The sequence below is a fragment of the Bos indicus x Bos taurus genome, chromosome 11 (genome assembly GCF_003369695.1).
Source record: "Bos indicus x Bos taurus breed Angus x Brahman F1 hybrid chromosome 11, Bos_hybrid_MaternalHap_v2.0, whole genome shotgun sequence".
Classification (NCBI taxonomy): domain Eukaryota; kingdom Metazoa; phylum Chordata; class Mammalia; order Artiodactyla; family Bovidae; genus Bos; species Bos indicus x Bos taurus.
The window spans coordinates 54,527,628-54,549,926 of NC_040086.1; the positions used below are offsets into that span (position 1 = coordinate 54,527,628).

Genomic DNA, 22,299 nt, shown 5'->3' on the forward strand with positions numbered 1-22,299 from the left:
CTTTAACTAGATGGACTTTTTTTGGCAAAGGAATATCTCTGCTTTTTAATATGCTATCTAGGTTGGTCATAGCTTTTCTTCCAAGGAGCAACTATCTTTTAATTCCATGGCTGCAGTCACCATGTGCAGTGATTTTGGAGCCCAAGAAAAGAAAGTCTATCTCTGTTTCCATTGTCTCCCCGTCTATTTGCCATGAAATGATGGGACCAGATGCCATGATGCTAGTTTTCTGAATGTTGAGTTTTAAGCCAACTTTTTCACTCTCCCCTTTCACTTTCATCAAGAGGCTCTTTAGTTCTTCTTCGCTTTCTGCCCTAAGGGAGGTGTCATCTGCATATCTGAGGTTATTGATATTTCCCCTGGCAATCTTGATTCCGGCTTGTGCTTCATCCAGCCTGGCATTTCGCATGATGTACTCTGCATATAAGTTAAATAGGCAAAGTGACAATATACAGCCTTGACGTACTCCTTTCCCAATTTGGAACCAGTCTGTTGTCCCAAGTCCAGTTCTAACTGTTTTTTCTTGACCTGCATACAGGTTTCTCAGGAGGTGGGTGAAATGGTTTGGTATTCCCATCTCTTGAAGAATTTCCTGCAGTTTGTTGTGATCCACACAGTCAAAGACTTTAGTGTAATCAATGAAGCAGAAGTAGATATTTTTTTGGAATTCTTTTGCTTTTTCTATGATCCAACAGATGTTGGCAATTTCCTAAGCTACCTTAAAAGTGCTCAGAACACTTAAAATAGCCTATTAGTTGGGCAAAATTGTGTAAGACAAAGCCTTTCTTTATAATTAAGTATTGACTATCTCATGTCATTTACTGAATACTCTATTAAAAGTGAAAAACAGAACAGTTTTCTGGGTACAGGATGGTGTAAGTGGATCTGCTGTTTACCTTTATTATTGTGTGGCTAACTGGGAGCTGCGGCCTCTGTGTTTCCACACTAATAATGGAAAACATGCTTCAAGTACCTTTCATTTGCCTATCATTGTTTTCTAAGTGCTTTAAATACACTAACTCATACACTTTTCTTGATATTACTATGACATACACACTATTTTCTCCATTTACACATAAGGAAACTGAGGCGTGAGAACATACACCTTGTTCAGAGTCTTCTAAAGCATGCAGTTTGACACATGTACTCAAAATCCTGTGCTCTGTTAATTTTAAGAGGATAAACTCAGAAGGTGGCAAGGATGGTACAGGGAGGAAAGACAATGCCTTCATGTGAGATTCTCTGCATAATTATCTTTAGTCTGAAAGCTGACAGGCACCCACAACTTGGCACACAGTAATACCATCTCTCAGGGCTGTGTCTTTCAGAAGGAAGGAGCAGATCACAAGCAGTACTGACAATGCAGGTGCCCACTGCCCATCTAAAAGGGCACATTTTAATTTTGCTGGTTTCTTTGGCTATCTCAGTGTAATTAATCAGGTGTGGTTATTGATGAAGTCTTGAGATTGGTCAGACAGGCATAAAATGGGGTCTTTGGTGCCAATATCACATTCTGCCTAATAATTTTCCAGGCTGTGGCATATCCCTCTTGTTTTCCTTCTCTCTTACCACCAACTTTATTAATATTCACTCACTCATCTACAGACGTTCAATTTTTTCCCTAGGAATATTAAAAGAAAGAGGTTTTGTTCCCAGTCTTTATTAACTCAAGCAGGTGTGGAGTGGGCAAACCAGTTCACATAACTGCTGAAATTTTCATTGTGGACAGAGACAAGCATCTCTGTTCATTTCTCACTTCTCTGGAGTGTGCCAAGGAACAATTACAGCAAGTTGGTAAATTCTGCTGACAGATGAGCTGACAAGATTGCACATACTTCTCATCATTAGATTTTGAAAAGGAGAGTGAAAAATAAAATGGAAAACTTCACTCAACAGAAAAAAGGAGAAAATGACAGTGCCTATAGTACTGTGTCCAAACATTTCAGTGATCTGTGTATTCAGTAGATGAGTCAATGGCAAGCACAACCTGGCAGCATAAGGCTCATAATGAGGAGCTCGTATTCAAGTGGTTATGGCTCAGGAACTAAAATAAAGTTTCAAAATGAAAAAAAACAATACTGTACACCCAGGGGGCCTGAACTTTTGGGGCCTACTCTGCCACTGATATGTGTTTTTCACAAGCCATTTATAGTTTTCCTGCTTTTCTGTCTCCTCACTCATAAAATAGATAGTAACTGTATTTCTTCTCTCTTCTTTTGAATCAAAACCACGATAAGGTACCATTTCACGCCAGTCAGAATGGCTGCGATCCATAAGTCTACAAGCAATAAATGCTGGAGAGGGTGTGGAGAAAAGGCAACTCTCTTACACTGTTGGTGGGAATGCAAACTAGTACAGCCACTATGGAGAACAGTGTGGAGATTCCTTAAAAAACTGGAAATACAACTGCCTTATGATCCAGCAATCCCACTGCTGGGCATACACACTGAGGAAACCAGAAGGGAAAGAGACACGTGCACCCCAATGTTCATCGCAGCACTGTTTATAATAGCCAGGACATGGAAGCAACCTAGATGCCCATCAGCAGATGAATGGATAAGAAAGCAGTGGTACATATACACAATGGAGTATTACTCAGCCATTAAAAAGAATACATTTGAATCAGTTCTAATGAGATGGATGAAACTGGAACCTGTTATACAGAGTGAAGTAAGCCAGAAGGAAAAACACCAATACAGTATATTAACACATATATATGGAATTTAGAAAGATGGTAACAATAACCCTGTATACGAGACAGCAAAAGAGACACTAATGTATAGATCAGTCTTATGGACTCTGTTGGAGAGGGAGAGGGTGGGGAGATTTGGGAGAATGGCATTGAAACATGTATAATATCATGTATGAAATGAGTCGCCAGTCCAGGTTCGATGCACGATACTGGATGCTTGGGGCTGGTGCACTGGTACGACCCAGAGGGAGGGCATGGGGAGGGAGGGGGGAGGAGGGTTCAGGATGGGGAACACAGGTATACCTGTGGCGGATTCATTTCGATATTTGGCAAAACTAATACAATATTATAAAGTTTAAAAATAAAATAAAATTTAAAAAAATACATAGTAACTGCTACCTGTCCTGCCTGCTTCACAGAATTCTAGCATCAAATACATACAAAAAAGCTTGGTAAACAATACAAATAAAGTAATAAGTGACAGTGATCATTATTATGATTAATAATAACACATACACCTAATACCAACAACTATAATCACCATAATTACAGGGATCATTTTTTACTACCCACTATGGGTCAGGTGGGCTTTCCAGCTGGCTCTGTGGTAAAGAATATACCTGCCAATGCAGGAGACACATGTCAACCCCTGCATTGGGAAGATTCCCTAGAGAAGGAAATGGCAACCCATTCCAGTATTCTTGCCTGGAAATAATTCTTGCCTGGAAATTTTTGGAAATAATAGACAGAGGAATCTGATAGGCTATAGTCCATAGGGTCACAAAAGAGTTGGATACAACTTAGCACCTGAACAACATGGTCCAGCCATTTAACTAAAGTATTTAATCCTTACAATGACCTTATGAAATGAACTTAATCCCAATTTAATACAGGCATAAACAGGTTCAGAGTAGTTAGGTAAATTTTCCAAGCACCACACCTGACCAGTCAAGGGTTCCATAGCTTTTAACCTTTACAAGTACCATCAGGCAAATAGATAAGATTTGAATATTTTCTTGTGCCTAATCCATGTGGCAAACCCATTCAAACCACCTATATAAATAGTTGTGTGCATGTGAAGTTTTCTGAGTGCATGTAAATATGTCTCCTATTCATGCTGTCATTTTTAAAACAGTGTTATTTTTTGGCTGGTCAAGGATCCCCACAAATTAAAGGAGACATGGAAAAGCAGGGAGGGTCTAAAAATGGGCCAGGAGGTTTGTATCATTAGATGATATCCTAGGGTATAAAGAATAGAAAAAATATGCAGTTCGTTGGACTAGAGACTGGCGACCTAAGGTCAACCCTCAGTTCTACCCTTATGTCTCCCAGGGGAGGATTTTTTTAATGACTCGAGAGAATCACTTTGGTCTAGTCTTGGTTCCATGATGCTACTAGCAATGTATTTGGCCTATAAAATGTCTCCCTTCTAAGAGTCTATCAGTTTAACGTGTCCCTTATACAGAGGTTCAAGAATATCGTGTGACTTGTCCATAATCACACCACTTACTATCTGCAGAGTAGGATCAATCTACCTGCCTCAGCTTCCCAATCAAATTCTCAATCTTCTCTACAACAGCTTCAGTAAAGAAGCAAAATGAGAAAAGTTTGAAAAATTTACAGTCATTTCACCAGGACATGTGAAAAATGTGACTTGTGTGTATGTGTGTGCACACATATGTGCTCAGTCATGTCTGACTCTGTATGGACTGTAGCCCCACCAGGATCCTCTGTCCATGGGATTCTCCATGCAAGAATACTGGAGTGGTTGCTATGCCTTCTTCCAGGGGATCTTCCCACCCAAGGATCAAATCTGCATATCTTGCATCTCCTGGATTGGCAGGTGGATTCTTTACCACTGTGGCACCTGCAAAGCCCCAAAAATGTAGTAAGGACTATTTAAAGGATTGGCTCAGACGCAAATTAGTTTCACTGGGAGCAGAAAGATGAGATCGTAAGTTGGCAACCACAACAGGAGACTTTGAGTGATGCATGAAGAAGGATTTCTCAACAGATCTCTAATCATTGCAATGGCCTGAAAACTAGAAAGTTGAATTAAAAATTTCCTGACCCAATACAGAACAAAATCTCCCTCATCAGGACTGATCAGCCTCTGGAATCTCTAACCATTTTTACCCTGGAGGCCACCTAGCTTAGCTCCTTTTTTCTGCTCTTACCCCATACTTTGTATTTTCTCCAGTATAACCAGGATACTCCATTGAAGATCTAACTCAGATCATGGTATTCTCCTGCTCAGAAAACTTCAATGGCTTCCATCAATCATTCAATATGGTTCTTAGGCCACATGTGTCATTCTCTGCCTGGAACACATTTCCCTGAGAACGTTTATGGCTTGTTAACCTCCTCCTTCTCTAAATCTCTTCCCAAATGTTGCCCAGTGCACTTCTGTGGTAGCTCGGATGGTAAAGAATCTGTCTGCAATGCAGGAAACCAGTGTTTGATCAGTAGGTCAGAAAGATCTCCTGGAGAAGGGAATGGCCACCCACTCCAGCCAGTATTCTTACCTGGAGAATTCCATGAACAGAGAAGTATGGCAAGCTATAGTACATGGGGTTGCAAAGAGTTGGACATGACTGAACAACTAACATACTGGATCACCCTTCATAAAACCCACCCCCATCCTATGCTTTATCCTCTCAATAGTTTGTTGGTTTTCTCTATGGCATATTAACTAATATATCTACTTGTTTATTCCCTGTCTCCCACCAAAGGAATATAAATTCTTGACTGGCCCTAACAATTTAGTGCCTGTTGCATATTGTATTAGTTCTCAAACCTTGGAATACTATTGCACGTCCATTGAGCTTGATTTTTATCACAGCAACAACCAGAAACACTGCACCACAAATACATGGTGTGATCAATATATGATCAAAAGGAATGCACCAACCTAATGTTTAAACTGTGAACTACCTTCAGCTAATATTTCTCATGGTATCTTAGAGATATGTATGGGTTTCCCTTGACATTTTAAAATATCTTGCAATGCTCCAGGGCATCTTCATGACCATTTTGGGAGATGTGAAGTTAAGCGGTAGAATCTTATCTGAATCCTGTCTTAGGTCCTACTGTTTCTCCTTTCTGCTTTCAGAAGTTTCACATGCAACAGAATTAATGGGTTTAAATTACAAAAGTTCAATGTAGAGATATCATTATAGATTTTTTCATGGTCATTCTATGACAGGTAACTATTTTTTTTTGAAAACAGTTATTCTGACACCAAGATATTATCACCTTTTGTGCTATCCACCTACTTTACTTTCCAACATTAAATGTTTAACTCCTTGTGTATTAAATATACCCTTGGTCCTCTTTATTTGAGGATTCTTTTCTTGAGAATTTGCCTACTCATCAAAGTTTCTCTGAAATCTCTAAATTAATATTTTTGTAGTAATTCACAGACGTGTGTGTACAGTTCAGTTCAGTTCAGTTCAGCCACTCAGTCGTGTCCGACTCTTTGCGATCCCATGAATCGCAGAACGCCAGGCCTCTCTGTCCATCACCAACTCCCGGAGTTCACTGAGACTCATGTCCATCGAGTCAGTGATGCCATCCAGCCATCTCATCCTCTGTCGTCCCCTTCTCCTCCTGCCCCCAATCCCTCCCAGCATCAGAGTCTTTTCCAATGAGTCAACTCTTCGCATGAGGTGGCCAAAGTACTGGAGTTTCAGCTTCAGCATCATTCCTTCCAAAGAAATCCCAGGGCTGATCTCCTTCAGAATGGACTGGTTGGATCTCCTTGTAGTCCAAGGGACTCTCAAGAGTCTTCTCCAACACCACAGTTCAAAAGCATCAATTCTTCGGTGCTCAGCTTTCTTCACAGTCCAACTCTCACATCCATACATGACCGATGGAAAAACCAAAGCCTTGACTAGACGGACCTTTGTTGGCAAAGTAATGTCTCTGCTTTTCAATATGCTGTCTAGGTTGGTCATAATACGTGTGTACACAATATGGCAAAAACTTCTGAGTCACCCAACATGCAAATTTCCAGCTGAGGTCAAACAGCACAATCTTCTGCTTTCTTATTTCAACTCTTATACTATAAACAAGTATCCTTTTTGCAGTCTGTTTAGTGCCACATTTTTCATTTTTGTCCTTTGTGTTATTTCTCTGCTTAAAATGGCTTCCAACTGTAGTGCTGAGGTGTTGTTTAGAATACCGAAATGCAAGAAGGTTATGTTGCACCTTTCAGAGAAAATGCATTAGATAAGCTTCTTTCAGGCATGAGTAATAGTGTGATTGGCTATCCCTGGTGGCCTAGATGGTAAAAATCTGCCTATAATGCAGGATACCTGGGTTCAATCCTTGGGTCAAGAATATTCCCTGGAGAAGGGCACAGCAACCCACTCTAGTATTCTTATCTGGAGAATCCCATGGACAGAGGAGCAACAGGGGTTGCAAAGAGTTGGACACGACTGAGTGACTACACTGTCTTTCTTTCTTTTTCATTCTTTTGGCTGTGAGTTCAATGTATATGTATCAACAATATGCATTAAATAAAATGTGTTTAAACAAAAACACACATTAAACAAGCTAATATATTGATCAGTTGATGAAGATGTGACCAGAGGCTCACAGGAACCCAACCTTGAATTTCTCCTAGGAGCAATGATTCCGTATTCCTTAATTCAGAATTCACTGAAGGCAACTACCACAAATAACAAAAATCTAATAAATTCTGGTGAGCCATATTTGCCTATTCATTTTTTAAACTACTCTGTTAAGGTAATCAGAAAATTCCTATGTAGCTAATAGATCACCAAGGACAAGCCTTAGCAAGAAGCAAACAAAAAAAGTTGTATGAAAGAGAAGCAGAGTTGATCTGCTCCCAAAGGAAAGTAAGAGCCTTAAAGGTGAGGTTGAAATACCGGAAGGACAAGCTTTGTTTGCTTCAGAGGGTTGCCTTGAGCTGGCCTGGAGCACCTACATACTAACATCACCATTAAATATGTATTGATTGCTGAAAGGCAAGGTGATAGGGAATCTGACCTTTCAAGGTCCTTTCTGCATTTATTTTTTGGAAAATAATTCTTATTTTTCCAAAGCATAACCAACACTTTGAGAGAGAAGAAGGCATGGCCAGTTTAGCTGGAAAAGAGCTCCACTTGTCTTACTGTCTTTCGCTCGACTCAGTGCAATGATATTTTAAAGCAGACTTAAAATAACTTAAAATAAAAAAGCAGACATAGAAAGCAAACCAAGAATTTAAGTATGAAATGAAGCCATTTTGGTGCTGAAAGGAGAAAGACTTTTAAAATAACAATTTGTACATACCATACATTTCTCCCTTCCTGTTTTAAGTGATGTGAAATCCATCCGATCAAATCACTTGAAATGTCAAGATAGAGGAATGACACTTTATGTAACAAAGATATGGCATTTTTACCTAAATTATGTTTTTTACAGCTCATGAATGAATAAGTGAATGATGGCTATAAACTTGCTCAGCCTCCCAGATGAATAGTTGTCACAAAAATGTGAAGGCTAACAAAGCAGAAAAATGGCAAAAAAGGGAATATGTCTTGAGAATTACAGTGGAATTTAGTGCCAAATGCTTTGAAAACATAATTCTCATGGTCTATTATTTCACAAGTTAGTATATAATGGGAAAAATACAGGTTTAAAAGCCTATTTTTCCTTTGTCCTCTAATTCTCATACTTTTCCCTCTGTCACCTTCCTATCTCCAGAGGTATCTGTTTCTTTTGCTCCCTAACATACATTGTATTTTTTTTTTATATTTACTTTTATTTATTTATTTATTGGCTGTGCTGGGTCTTAATTGCAGCATGGGGAATCTAGTTCTCTAACCAGGGGTTAAACTCGGGGTCTTCTGCATTGGGAGCCTAGAGTCTTAGCCACTGGACCACCAGGGAAGTCCATCACACATAGTATTAAGCACTGTGCCAAATAATGCATCACTATGAAGGGAAAAAAAATACAGCTTATGCTTTCCAAAAGTTCAGCCTAAAGAAGGTTGCTGCTGTCATTTGGTGGTTAATTTGTGTCCAACTCTTGTGACACCATGGACTGTAGCCCACCAGACCCCTCTGTCCATGGGCTCTCCCGGGCAAAATACTGGACTGGGTTGCCGTTTTCCTTCTTCAGTGGCTAAGTCGTGTCCAACTCTTTTGTGACCCCGTGGAGTGCAGCTCAACAGGCTTCTCTGTCCATGGGATCTCCCAGACAAAAACACTGGAGTAGGTTGCCATTTCCTTCTCCAGGGGGTCTTCCCAACCCAGGGATCAAACCCATGTCTCCTGCCAGTGCAGGTGGATTCTTTACCACTGAGCCACCAGGGAAGCCCCTAAAAAAAGTAATAGACCTCAAAAATATATATATAGTGTAAAGATTATGATCACAGCAGAAAGATTTACAGGTAGTTAAAGAAAAGAATCAGTATTTTTGAGGGAGAAAATTTAGGGAAAGAAGATTTGAGCCAGGTCTTGAAAGGTAGTAAGAGTTTGACAGATCTAAAATAGGAAAGTTGGAAGAACAGGAAATACGTCTGACCATCTTGTCCAAAATTGAATTCCACATTGTTATATACATTTAGTACTGTCTGATACAACTTATATGATTCTCTGAACACTTTGAATTAATCATGGAATTATTTAACATGGAAAATCAAGTTGCTTAAAGATGAGAAGATAAGAATATGCTATGGTTGCTCCCCAGCAAAGAAGCTAGCTGAATGTTTCAGGAGAATCATTAACGTCCATAAAGATGGAAGAGAGACTTTTTCTGGTGATGCTCTACTCTGCCTGCTCAGATCACCTTGGAAGCATCATGCTGTGTCCTGGGTACCACAGTCAAAGAGGATATACATAGGTTTAATGACTTCATGATTTCGAAGATACCCAAATTTGGAGGAGAATCAATGCCATACATGAACTCTTTAAAGAACTAAGTGTGTATTGTCCAGAGAGACCAATAAATCACAGATACTTCTTGAAGTACTGAAAGACTGCATACAGAAAATAAGTTGATTTAAAATAGATTGTTACTGTTTTGCTGTGTTTGAGGGGATGTTGGTTTAGATGCTCAGTGGTCACCCCGAGAGAAAGTTTTTCAAGATGCACTCAGCGATTAACTTATAGTTCATTGAACAGCTCCAGAGACAACAATGAAGGTTGAGGATGGAGATGTAGTCTAGGGCTGCCTCATCCAAAATGGTGGCTGCAGATACACGGAGCTACTGAGAATTTTAAATGAAGCTGGTGCCACGTGTTGAAATGCTACCTTTGGATATTGATTGAAGTAAATAAAATATGTTCTTAAAACTAATTTCATCTGTTTTTTTTTTCCTTATCAACATAACTACTAAAAATTGAAATTGTACATGTGGCTTATATATATTTCCATAGGATAGCAAGATGAGCACTGCAGACTCATCATCTCTGCCTCAGTCCTAATAGCCACAAACATATCCATGTCATCAACCTAAGTTTATTTTATAAAAGAGTTCTATGGCTAAGAAAAGCATTTGAAACCTGCTATACTTAACTGTCAATAAGGCAAGGAGAAAAAGTTCTCAACTTATGATGGAATATTACACAGCTGTTAAATAGAATAAGGTAAGCTATTGTCTTCACAGAGATAGACAAAGGCACACTGTGGGCAAACAAAGCAAGTTATAAGTAACTCTTAACTGAGTTTTGAAATCTGTTATATTATGCTTTCTCGTGTGTGTCTAATCATTTAGGCAATGGTTTGGAAGACTCACAGCTACACAGATCAGAAGATTGAGGGATGGGAAGATAGTAGGAAAGGTGATAGGAGAGGTTTGCTGAAAGATTATTTAGCCTAATGACCTGTTACAAGAAGAATGTAGCTATCTATCACTTTATTGCATTATCATTATTATTATCATTATCATGATCACTAACACTACTAAGCTGGGTGATCTTCATTTTCTTCCACCACATGGCTTTCTGATTATAATGGGAAATGGTGTTAGCAAAGGGGAATGGCAAGGGCACCCCTAAGTGGGTATCAAATTAAGGTAATAATGTGTGGAAGAAGCAAGCAGGACATCACCCTTCAGGGCATTCAGTGCTGATCTAGACTTGTTGGGATCACTAATCCCTTTATAAGTAAAAAGTCCCCCTTGTCTGACCAAATGAGGAGCTAAACAGCTTACTACATTAAACTAAATAATCAAGAAAAAATTACAAAGAGTAAATTCTTTGGGGACCCTACTGGACACTGCAATCAGCTCCAAGCTACAGAGACCTCACATACCCTGATCATCAGCACAGCCTTTCTGATGTCCCGAACGCCGTCATACACCAGGCGAGAGGCATCGATGAATTCGTTCTCCTCAAATGGCTGAGGGACGTTGGCACTCAGGGCTTCAATGGCAACCTCCACTTGTTCAGCAAAGCGTGGCATCACTGGTGTAAACAAAGTGAAAAGCAGTGGATTAGGCAGTCTTTCTTTCATGCTTCCTTGTTTCTCTTAGGGAAGGTGGCAGGCTTTGGGCATTCCAACATTCAAATGGAGCCTGGTGTCCACCTGTCCAGTAGGGGATAGACCCAATTTAGTGATCTTTGTGCCACTTACCTTCAGCAGGGGGAGGAAATCATTACTCCATGAAAGGTGATGGATGGTCTGCAACAGAGCAACTTTATGAAACCTGCCCAAGTTAGTGTGGTATACTGTATGTGAGTCCAGTTTCATGTTATCATAAGCTGAGTTTCTACTACAAACAAAGCTAGTGGAGGTGATGGAATTCCAGTGGAGCTACTTCAAATCCTGAAAGATGATGCTGTGAAGTGCTACACTCAATATGCCAGCAAATTTGGAAAACTCAGCAATGGCCACAGGACTGGAAAAGGTCAGTTTTCATTCAAATCCCAAAGAAAGGCAATGCCAAAGAATGCTCAAACTACCACACAGTTGCACTCATCTCACACACTAGTAAAGTAATACTCAAAACTCTCCAAGCCAGGCTTCAGCAATACGTGAACCGTGAACTTCCAGATGTTCAAGCTGGTTTTAGAAAAGGCAGAGGACCCAGAGATCAAATTGCCAACATCTGCTGGATCATCGCAAAAGCAAGAGAGTTCCAGAAAAACATCTATTTCTACTTTATTGACTATGCCAAAGCCTTTGACTGTGTGGATCACAACAAACTGTGGAAAATTCTGAAAGAGATGGGAATACCAGACCACCTGACCTGCCTCTTGAGAAACCTGTATGCAGCTCAGGAAGCAACAGTTCGAACTGGATACGGAACAACAGACTGGTTCCAAATGGGAAAAGGAGTACGTCAAGGCTGTATATTGTCACCCTGCTTATTTAACTTATATGCAGAGTACATCATGAGAAATGTTGGGCTGGAAGAAGCATAATTTGGAACCAAGATTGCTGGGAGAAATCTCAATAACCTCAGATATGCAGATGACACCATCCTTTTGGCAGAAAGTGAAGAGGAACTAAAGAGCCTCTTGATGAAAGTGAAAGAGGAGAGTGGAAAAGTTGACTTAAAGCTCAACATTCAGAAAACTAAGATCATGGCATCTGGTCCCATCACTTCATGGCAAATAGATGGGGAAACAATGGAAACAGTGTCAGACTTTATTTTTTTGGGCTCCAAAATCACTGCAGATGGTGATTGCAGCCATGAAATTAAAAGACACTTACTCCTTGGAAGGAAAGTTATGACCAACCTAGATAGCATATTGAAAAGCAGAGACTTTACTTTGCCAACAAAGGTCCGTCTAGTCAAGGCTATGGTTTTTCCAGTGGTCATGTATGGATGTGAGAGTTGTAATGTCAAGAAAGATGAGCACCGAAGAATTGATGCTTTTGAACTGTGGTGCTGGAGAAGACTCTTGAGAGTCCCTTGGACTGCAAGGAGATCCAACCAGTTCATCCTAAAGGAGATCAGCCCATCCTCAAGATCAGCCCTGGGTGTTTTTTGGAAGGAATGATGCTAAAGCTGAAACTCCAGTACTTTGGCCACCTCATGCGAAGAGTTGACTCATTGGAAAAGACTCTGATGCTGGGAGAGATTGGGGGCAGGAGGAAAAGGGGACGACAGAGGATGAGATGGCTGGATGGCACCACCGACTCGATGGATGTGAGTTTGAGTGAACTCCGCGAGATGGTGATGGACAGGGAGGCCTGGCGTGCTGCGATTCATGGGTTCACAAAGAGTCGGACACAACTGAGTGACTGAACTGAACTGAACTGCAGCTGAGTTTCACTTCTGCTAACTCCTAACTGTGAAACCTTGACCATGCTTTCTTGCTGCTGCTGCTTTTACTCGCTAAGTCATGTCCGACTCTTTGTGACTCTATGGCCTATAGCCCACCAGGCTCTTCTGTCTATGGGATTTCCCAGGCAAGAATACTGGAGTGGGTTGCCATTTCCTTCCTTACACAGGAATCGAACACTCCTCTCCTGCTTGGCAGGTGGATTCTTTACTACCGAGGTACCTAGAAAACCTACCATCTTTTCTTAAACCTTGTAAATCTGTTTCTTTGTCTATAAAATATAATAGTAATGCATACAAATGCACTGGATGGCATCTGTCCTTAAAAAGCCTCAATAAATATGCAACTAATATCAGACACTACAATCACAGCTGGTTGAGTAGCAGACTTAGTCTACATCATTGCATAGTAAAATATGAACAAAATGATCCAATCCATTCCACTTCTTTCTGGAATGCAGGTCTTGAGACTTTGAAGGTGGGGAAACGGCTGTGGAGGGAGACTTGTGGAAAGACTGTCTAAGAGAGGAGAGAGAAATCCCAGAATATTCCGTCAGAAAGATTACAGAAAGAGACCGATGGACTCAAAACCAAATTTGATTCTGTTCCATTTTACCAGGACTTTGTTGATATGCCAGAGGATACATATGAACATTTTAAAATGCAGGCACCTCTTTCCTGAAATGAGGACACCTGCATACAGACTGGAAGTTTGTAGAAAGTACACTTAGTGGCTACTTAAGAAATGCTTATTCACTGATTCTTGAAAATTATAACTCAATTTTTTCAATTGTTATCTTGTAAAAATCAATTCACATGGCAAATGAAAGCCAGAAGCACAATTTATTTTATTTACAAGGACAATAAAGTAGAAACGCCATTCATCTCTTTCCATTTCTGGACTCTCATGCCTGGTTCATCATGATACTCATTTTCATTCTCAGTTTAGTTCAGTCGCTCAGTCGTGTCCGACTCTTTGCAACCCCATGAACCACAGCACGCCAGGCCTCCCTGTCCATCACCAACTCCTGGAGTCCACCCAAACCTATGTCCATTGTGTCAGTGATGCCATCCAACCATTTTCATCCTCAGTGGATATTTTAACATCCATTTTAATCCCTAGCATGAGAAACTCTGCTAGATTACTCTCAAGGGTCAGAGTAGTCAAGATAAAACACTCCTTAAAAATTGTATTTCTACTAGGAAAAGTCAAACATTATTTTTAAAAGAAGAGTGTTAGAAGAAAACAGAGTAACCACTCTTTCAATAGAAATTATCAAAACCAAAGCATTGCAAAGGGTAAATTTCCTCTGTGAGTAAATTACTATCGTTGGTTCTCTATACTATTCGAATTTTTCACTTGGGCCTTTGAACTGCTTTTATATGAAAGGAACTGAGAGATATTGACCTGGATTGCTGCAAAATATGATTCAAATAAAAATATATTTCTAAAAACTACCACATTAAGCTAAAACCATTTCAGTTATCCATTTGTGTTGGGAATTAACTGTTTTACATGATTAACTAATCTAGATCATTGAGACTGACCTTCTTAAGCATGAAAACATTTTTGTATGTATCTATCATTTTCATATGAGTGTCTTCCTTAAAGTTAAAAATTCCTTTCTTTTCTTAAACCAAATTTTAAATAATATTAATCCCATTTGATATCAAAGCTGCCATCATGGCCATCAACAATTTTACAGATGTGTATGATAGCATCAGTAGAATTTATATGCACAAATCTTTGTCCTTTTTTTTATAACTGATCAATGATTGGTATTCCTACATCTACTTAAGATAAATACTCTTACAAATCAATAAGACAAAAATTAAAAATAGATAAGAGATTAGAAAAGGTGCTTCACAGAAAGGAAATCCCATATTATTGATAAACAGCTAAGATACTTGACTTCACTGATAATTGGAAAAATTACAATGTAAACAATGAGATATTTCATACTTGTTGGTGGATGGGAAAACAAATTAAGGCTTACAATATACATCTTACTGAGCATGTGAAAAAAAGTGTACTCTTCTACATAGATGGAGAAAAAAATGGCATATGCTTTGTCAAAATCTAGTAAAATGAAACTTTCTAGTCCTAACCAGTAAATTAGAACATCAGCTAGAGCATGGCCAAATACTGACTTCTGGGATGATACTGATTACGAGACTGTTTACATTGGGAGTACAGGAATTTCCTGTGTTTCTACAGTTAGAGCTGTCTTTTGTTAGGTTTAATATTCCAAGAGTTAATAATAACAAGAGTATTATTAAACCTGCAAATAATAAGTGCTTTAAAGGATCAGATATTGCCAAATGTTAATATTTGTTATACCTTGGAGTACAAGTTGGGTGTAAGTTTTATGAGTCTCTGTTAGTTTGGTATATTTGAATCTTCTCAAATTTCAAATATTTAAAAAGAGATCAATATATTACCCAGAAAGCTGTATCTCTCCTTATAGAATAAGGCTCTGAAAAAAATTAAGTTCTAGTTCATGGACCAGAACATAGTAGAAATTGATTTGATCCACAGTACTAAGTGAGGAAATCCCTCAGAAACTGTGACTTTGATCACATGCTTAATATTCCACCTTAAAACCTGCCAGCTGGAAACCTGAGTCTAGCAGTCCCCATCCCCTCCACTCTCTGGAGGAAAACCTTTGATTAAAGTCTAAAAGGAAGAGCGGAGTTGTATTGCTTTGTTTTGTCTGTTCAAGATCATCTTGAGGAGAGCTGGGGAGGAGAAAAATGCAGGCGGTCACAGGTTCTCTTTCTCCACATGCCTCTAGCCCTAATTCTCTCAAGTGAGAGAGAAGAAAGCTAAACTCTGTGTGTACTCAGTCACTTCAGTCGTGTCCGACTCTTTGCGACCCCATGGACTGTAGCCCGCCAGGCTTCTCTGTCCTTGGGATTCTCCAGGCAAGAATACTGGAGTGGATTGCCTGCTCTCCTCTAGGGAATCTTCCCAGTCCAAGTATTGAATTTGTGTCTCTTATGTCCTATGAATTGCAGGCAGATTCTTTACTGCTGAACCACCAGGGAAACCCCAAGCTAAACTCTAATGGACCATTTTCATAAGGGACACTCTGGGGCCCAAAACATCACCTGTACTGCTTGGGAACCCAAGCAGGTTTGGAGAAGGGTATTCTGTTTGCTCCAGCATGGAGTGCAGAATCCCACTTGTTAGATTTAGGAGTTAGAGTTTTTGCAGGAACAACAAGGTTGTGGATGTGGCATTGTCAGAAGAGGCAGAAACAAGAGACTGCAACAGAAAATACCATCCATGTTCCAAGGAGGAAAAAAAAAAAAATGGTGGAGGAACAGATGTGAAAGTTTTACTTTTCCAAAGAGGTGCTCAAAGGGAAATTTAGCATTAATATTCCAGTGACTTATTACACTGCTCAAGCTGGTATAACCTAGAGCTTGAACTGATTCCATTTGATATTTATATATTATAAGAGACAAGACATCTATTTCTCTTACTACAATCAGCATTTTTAGGGTCTGATTCTTAAGAAAACTTTGCTCCATGCTCTGTTGCTAAGTGTATTCACTTATTTATTTAGGGCTTGGTCAACTGCTACCACACTTTAACCAACATACCTTTGCTCTCCACACTGCTGTTCTATTTTCTGTTTAAGTTTTATCCTCTTTTGTATTTGAAGTGATAAGACAGACAAACAAAAGTTTACAGGACAGTTTGGATTCCTGGGTGGCTCAGTGGCAAAGAATCCACCTGCCAATGCAGAAGACACAGGAGACTCAGGTTTGATTCCTGGATTGCAAAAATCTCCTGGAGGTCCAGGGAGGGCCTGGCAATGCACTCCAGTATTCTTGCCTGGAGAATCCCATGGACAGAGGAGCCTGGTGGGCTACAGTACACAGAGTAACAAACAGTCAGACATGACAAGTGACTAAGCATACACGTACACACCAGTATTCTTGCCTGGAAAATCCCATGAATAGGGGAACCCGGCAGGTTGCAGTCCACAGGGTTGCAAAGAGTCAGATATGACTTAGCGACTGAATACACACACATGATCCATCATGACAAACCGCAGATTTTACTTTAACTATGAATTCTTCCAGCACTTTAATAGGGTCTGAAACATGAAATACTCTCAAAGTAATACTGCAATAGAAAAAGCCTGAAAGTACTTCCAATATGACGCTAATTCTGCTTCCCACTAAATAGGACAAAACACAGCACTGCCTTTGTGAGTCACATATTCTCTATTAACAGAATTTCTGATATGGGATTATATAAATAGAAGCTTCTTTCTAATTTCTGAATTACATCCAAAAGTGTAGACACCACATTATGAATTGTGAATTACTCCTTAATAGCTCATGTCCTAAAAGGGTGATCAAAGTTGGAAATAAACTCTTAAATTCTCCCTGTACTTTTGCATGCAGAGTGCACACTAGGCCACAGAATAACATTCCAGAAGTAATGAAATCAGAGTTAAGTATGGATATAAAAATCAAGGTCACCTTGTTCTGGTGTCGATGGAGATCCTAAACCAGAGGTGAGGAAGATCTAGACTCAGTCCTCCTGAGAGACTTCAGCTGTGAAGTTTCAGAGCACAGGGTGAGTCAATAAAATGAACGAAAAGTTGTACTAAAGATGCAAATAGGATTGCTGACAATCATAAGAGCCAATCCAAGGTAAACCGGAGGAAGTGGAAATGAATGGCCAATCCAAGCAACTAGCTCTGAGAAACTACCCAAAATTTCCACGCCTTGCTTTAAATCTTCCAATCACTCCCTTTACTATAAAAGGGATAATAAAACCTCTTTATCAAGATATAAACACAAGCATCTTACACCTGCCTATAATTCTTATCTGCCTCTGTCTTCCCACCTATTCCTACCTATATTCAAACGTTTCAGTTAGATTGAATTACTTCTATGTCTTCAAATATGACAGAGACATACCATGTCATACCAACATGTCCATGATCAATGGACTAAATGGACTTTCATACTAAAATATACTTCTCTCTCTGGCCCTGGTCAATACTTCCTCAATCTTCAATACCCAGATTAGAATCAACTGCCATTGTTAAGGATTCCTTAATTCCAAGACACTCCAAAGTTGGCAGTTCTCTATAATTTTATAGCCTCTTAATTATTCCTGCACTAATATAGTACTTGATACAATCCAATAGGATTGTTTACTGCACTCTACATCTGTATGTCAACTTCAGGGAGTCACTTTTAGGCAGAGACCATATCTTCCTCATTCATTGCATCTCAAGCTTATATTATACTTCTAGTATAGCTCATCAATTCAGATGGAAGAAGGATGGGAAGTGAAAGAATGGGACACAGGAAGGAAACTGTTTGTCATTGAATATTTCAGGGACAAAATGAGCAGTATCACATTCCACATATTAAGTTTCTCTCTGCCCATCACTTCCTATTAATTCAGTGATTTTATTAAAACATTTCATAAGGTATTGTTGTTGTTCAATAGCTAAGTAGTATATGACTCTTTGTGACCCCATGGACTGCATGCCAGGCTTCTCTGTCTTTCACTGTCTCCTGGAGTTTGATCTAATTCATGTCCATTGAGTCGGTGATGTTATCTAACCATCTCATCCTCTGCCGCCCCTTTCTCCTTTTGCCTTCAAACTTTCCCAGCATCAAGGTTCAAATGAGTCAGCTCTTCGTATCAGGTAGCCAGTGTAATGAAGCTTCAGCTTTAGTCCTTCCAATGGATATTCAGGGTTGATTTCCTTTAGCATTGAATGGTTTGATTTCCTTGCAGTCCAAGGGACTCTCAAGAGTCTTCACCAGCACCACAATTTGAAAGCATCAGTTCTTCAGTGCTCAGTCTTCCTTATGGTCCAACTGTCACATCTATACATGACTACTAGACAAACCACAGCTTTGAGTATACAGACTTCTGTTGGCAAACACATGTTTCTACTTTTTAATACACTGTCTAGGTTTCTAAACGTAGAAACCTAGACATTTCTAGACATGTCTCTCATAGGTTTGCTTCCAAGGAGTAAGTGTCTTTTCATTTCATGGCTTCAGTCACTATCTGTAGTGATTCTAGAACCAAGGAAAAGAAAATCTGTCACTGCTTTCACTTTTTCCCCTTCTACTTGCCATGAAGTAATGGAACCAGATGCAATCATCTTAGATTTTTTTTAAAATTTAATTTAATTTTTATTTATTTTTTCTTTTTTCTTTTTAATTTTATTTTATTTTTAAACTTTACAATATTGTATTAGTTTTGCCAAATATCAAAATGAATCCACCACAGGTATACATGTGTTCCCCATCCTCAACCCTCCTCCCTCCTCCCTCCTCATACCATATCTCTGGGTCGTCCTAGTGCACCAGCCCCAAGCATCCAGTATCGTGCATCAAACCTGGACTGGTGACTCATTTCATATATGATATTATACGTATTTCAAAGCCATTCTCCCAAATCATCCCACCCTCTCCCTCTCCCACAGAGTCCAAAAGACTGTTCTATACATCTGTGTCTCTTTTGCTGTCTCATATACAGGGTTATTGTTACCATCTTTCTAAATTCCATATATATGCGTTAGTATACTGTATTGGTGTTTTTCTTTCTGGCTTACTTCACTCTGTATAATAGGCTCCAGTTTCATCCACCTCATTAGAACTGATTCAAAGGTATTCTTTTTAATGGCTGAGTAATACTCCATTGTGTATACGTACCACTGCTTTCTTATCCATTCATCTGCTGATGGGCATCTAGGTTGCTTCCATGTCCTGGCTATTATAAACAGTGCTGCGATGAACATTGGGGTACACGTGTCTCTTTCAATTCTGGTTTCCTCAGTGTGTATGCCCAGCAGTGGGATTGCTGGGTCATAAGGCAGTTCTATTTCCAGTTTTTTAAGGAATGTCCACACTGTTCTCCATAGTGGCTATACTAGTTTGCATTTCCACCAACAGTGTAAGAGGGTTCCCTTTTCTCCACACCCTCTCCAGCATGTATTGCTTGTAGACTTTTGGATTGCAGCCATTCTGACTGGCGTGAAATGGTACCTCATAGTGGTTTTGATTTGTATTTCTCTAATAATGAGTGATGTTGAGCATTTTTTCATGTGTTTGTTAGCCATCTGTATGTCTTCTTTGGAGAAATGTCTATTTAGTTTTTTGGCCCATTTTTTTGATTGGGTCATTTATTTTTCTGGAATCGAGCTGTAGGAGTTGCTTGTATATTTTTGAGATTAGTTGTTTGTCAGTTGCTTCATTTGCCATTATTTTCTCCCATTCTGAAGGCTAGCTTTTCACCTTGCTTATAGTTTCCTTTGATGTGCAGAAGCTTTTAAGTTTAATTAGGTCCCATTTGTTTATTTTTGCTTTTATTTGCAATATTCTGGGAGGTGGGTCATAGAGGATCCTGCTGTGATATATATCAGAGAGTGTTTTGCCTATGTTCTCCTCTAGGAGTTTTATAGTTTCTGGTCTTACGTTTAGATCTTTAATACACTTTGAGTTTATTTTTGTGTATGGTGTTAGAAAGTGTTCTAGTTTCATTCTTTTACAAGTGGTTGACCAGTTTTCCCAGCACCACTTGTTGAAGAGATTGTCTTTAATCCATTGTATATTCTTGCCTCCTTTGTCAAAGATAAGGTGTCCGTATGTGTGTGGATTTATCTCTGGGCTTTCTATTTTGTTCCATTGATCTATATTTCTGTCTTTGTGCCAGTACCATACTGTCTTGATAACTGTGGCTTTGTAGTAGAGCCTGAAGTCAGGTAGGTTGATTCCTCCAGTTCCATTCTTCTTTCTCAAGATAGCTTTGGCTATTCGAGGTTTTTTGTATTTCCATACAAATTGTGAAATTATTTGTTCTAGCTCTGTGAAGAATACATTGGTAGCTTGATCAGATCAGATCAGATCAGATCAGTCGCTCAGTCATGTCTGACTCTTTGCAACCCCATGAATTGCAGCATACCAGGCCTCCCTGTCCATCACCAACTCCCGGAGTTCACTCAGACTCACGTCCATCGAGTCAGTGATGCCATCCAGCCATCTCATCCTCTGTCATCCCCTTCTCCTCCTGCCCCCAATCCCTCCCAGCATCAGAGTCTTTTCCAATGAGTCAACTCTTCGCATGAGGTGGCCAAAGTACTGGACTTTCAGCTTTAGCATCATTCTTTCCAAAGAAATCCCCAGGGCTGATCTCCTTCAGAATGGACTGGTTGGTAGCTTGATAGGGATTGCATTGAATCTATAAATTGCTTTGGGTAGTATACTCATTTTCACTATATTGATTCTTCCAATCCATGAACATCTAATAGATGGAGAAATATACCATCTTAGACTTTTTAATGTTGAGTTTTAAGCCAGCTTATTCACACTCTTATTTTACCCTCACCAAGAGGCTCTTTAGTTCCTCTTCACTTTCTGCCATTAGAGTGGTAACATCTGCATATTTGAAATGTTGATATTTCTCCAAACAATCTTGATTCCACTTGTGCATCATCCAACCCAGCATTTTGCATGATGTACTCTGCACAGAAGATAAATGAGCAGGTTGACAATATTCAGTTGTGACATAGTCATTTCCTGATTTTTAACCGGTCAGTTGTTCCATGTCTGGTACTAACTGTTGCTTCTTAACCTGCATACAGGTTTCTCTGGAGGTAGGTAAGGTGGTCTGGTATTCCTATCTCTTTAAGAATTTTCCACAGTTTGTTGTGATCCCCACAATCAAAGGCTTTAGTGTAGTCAATGTGGAGAAGGAAATGGCAAACACTCCAGTATTCTTGGCTGGAGAATCCTATGGATGGAGGAACCTGGTGGGCTGTGTCCATAGAGTTGCACAGAGCCCGACACAACTGAAGCGACTTAGCATGCATTGGAGAAGGAAATGGCAACCAACTCCAGTATTCTTGCCTGGAGAATCCCAGGGACAGAGGACCCTGGTGGGCTGCCACCTATGGGGTCACACAGTGTCAGACATGACTGAGGCGACTTAGCAGCAGCAGCAGAAGTGTAGTCAATGAAGTAGTAATAGATGTCTTTTCTGGAATTCCTTTGCTTTCTCAATAATTCAACAGATGTTGGCAATTTGCTCTCTGGTTCCTCTGCCTTTTCTAAATCCAGCTTTACATCTAGAATTCTCAGCTCATGTACTTCTGAAGTTCAGCTCGAAGGATTTTGAATATTACCTTGCTAGGATGTTAAATGAGCACAATTGTATGGTAGTTTGAATACTGTTTGGAATTACCCTTCTTTGGGATTGAAATGAAAACTGTTACTTTCCAGTCCTGGGGCCCCTGCTGAGTTTTCCAAATTTGCTGAAATATTGGGTGCAACAATTTAACAACATCATCTTTTAGGATTTTTAGATAGTTC

The 22,299-nt window shown here is 39.6% G+C and overlaps 1 protein-coding gene across 5 annotated transcripts in view; it reads right to left on the bottom strand.

Moving 5' to 3' along the window:
• The window catches only part of CTNNA2 (catenin alpha 2), a 1,359,097-nt gene that overhangs the window by 68,407 nt on the left and 1,268,391 nt on the right, over positions 1-22,299 (bottom strand). For all 5 annotated transcript variants that reach the window (XM_027555570.1, XM_027555573.1, XM_027555568.1 and 2 more), the window contains exon 13: positions 10,959-11,110. In XM_027555570.1, coding sequence (XP_027411371.1) covers positions 10,959-11,110 — 152 coding nt within the window. The remainder of the gene's footprint in view (positions 1-10,958; positions 11,111-22,299) is intronic.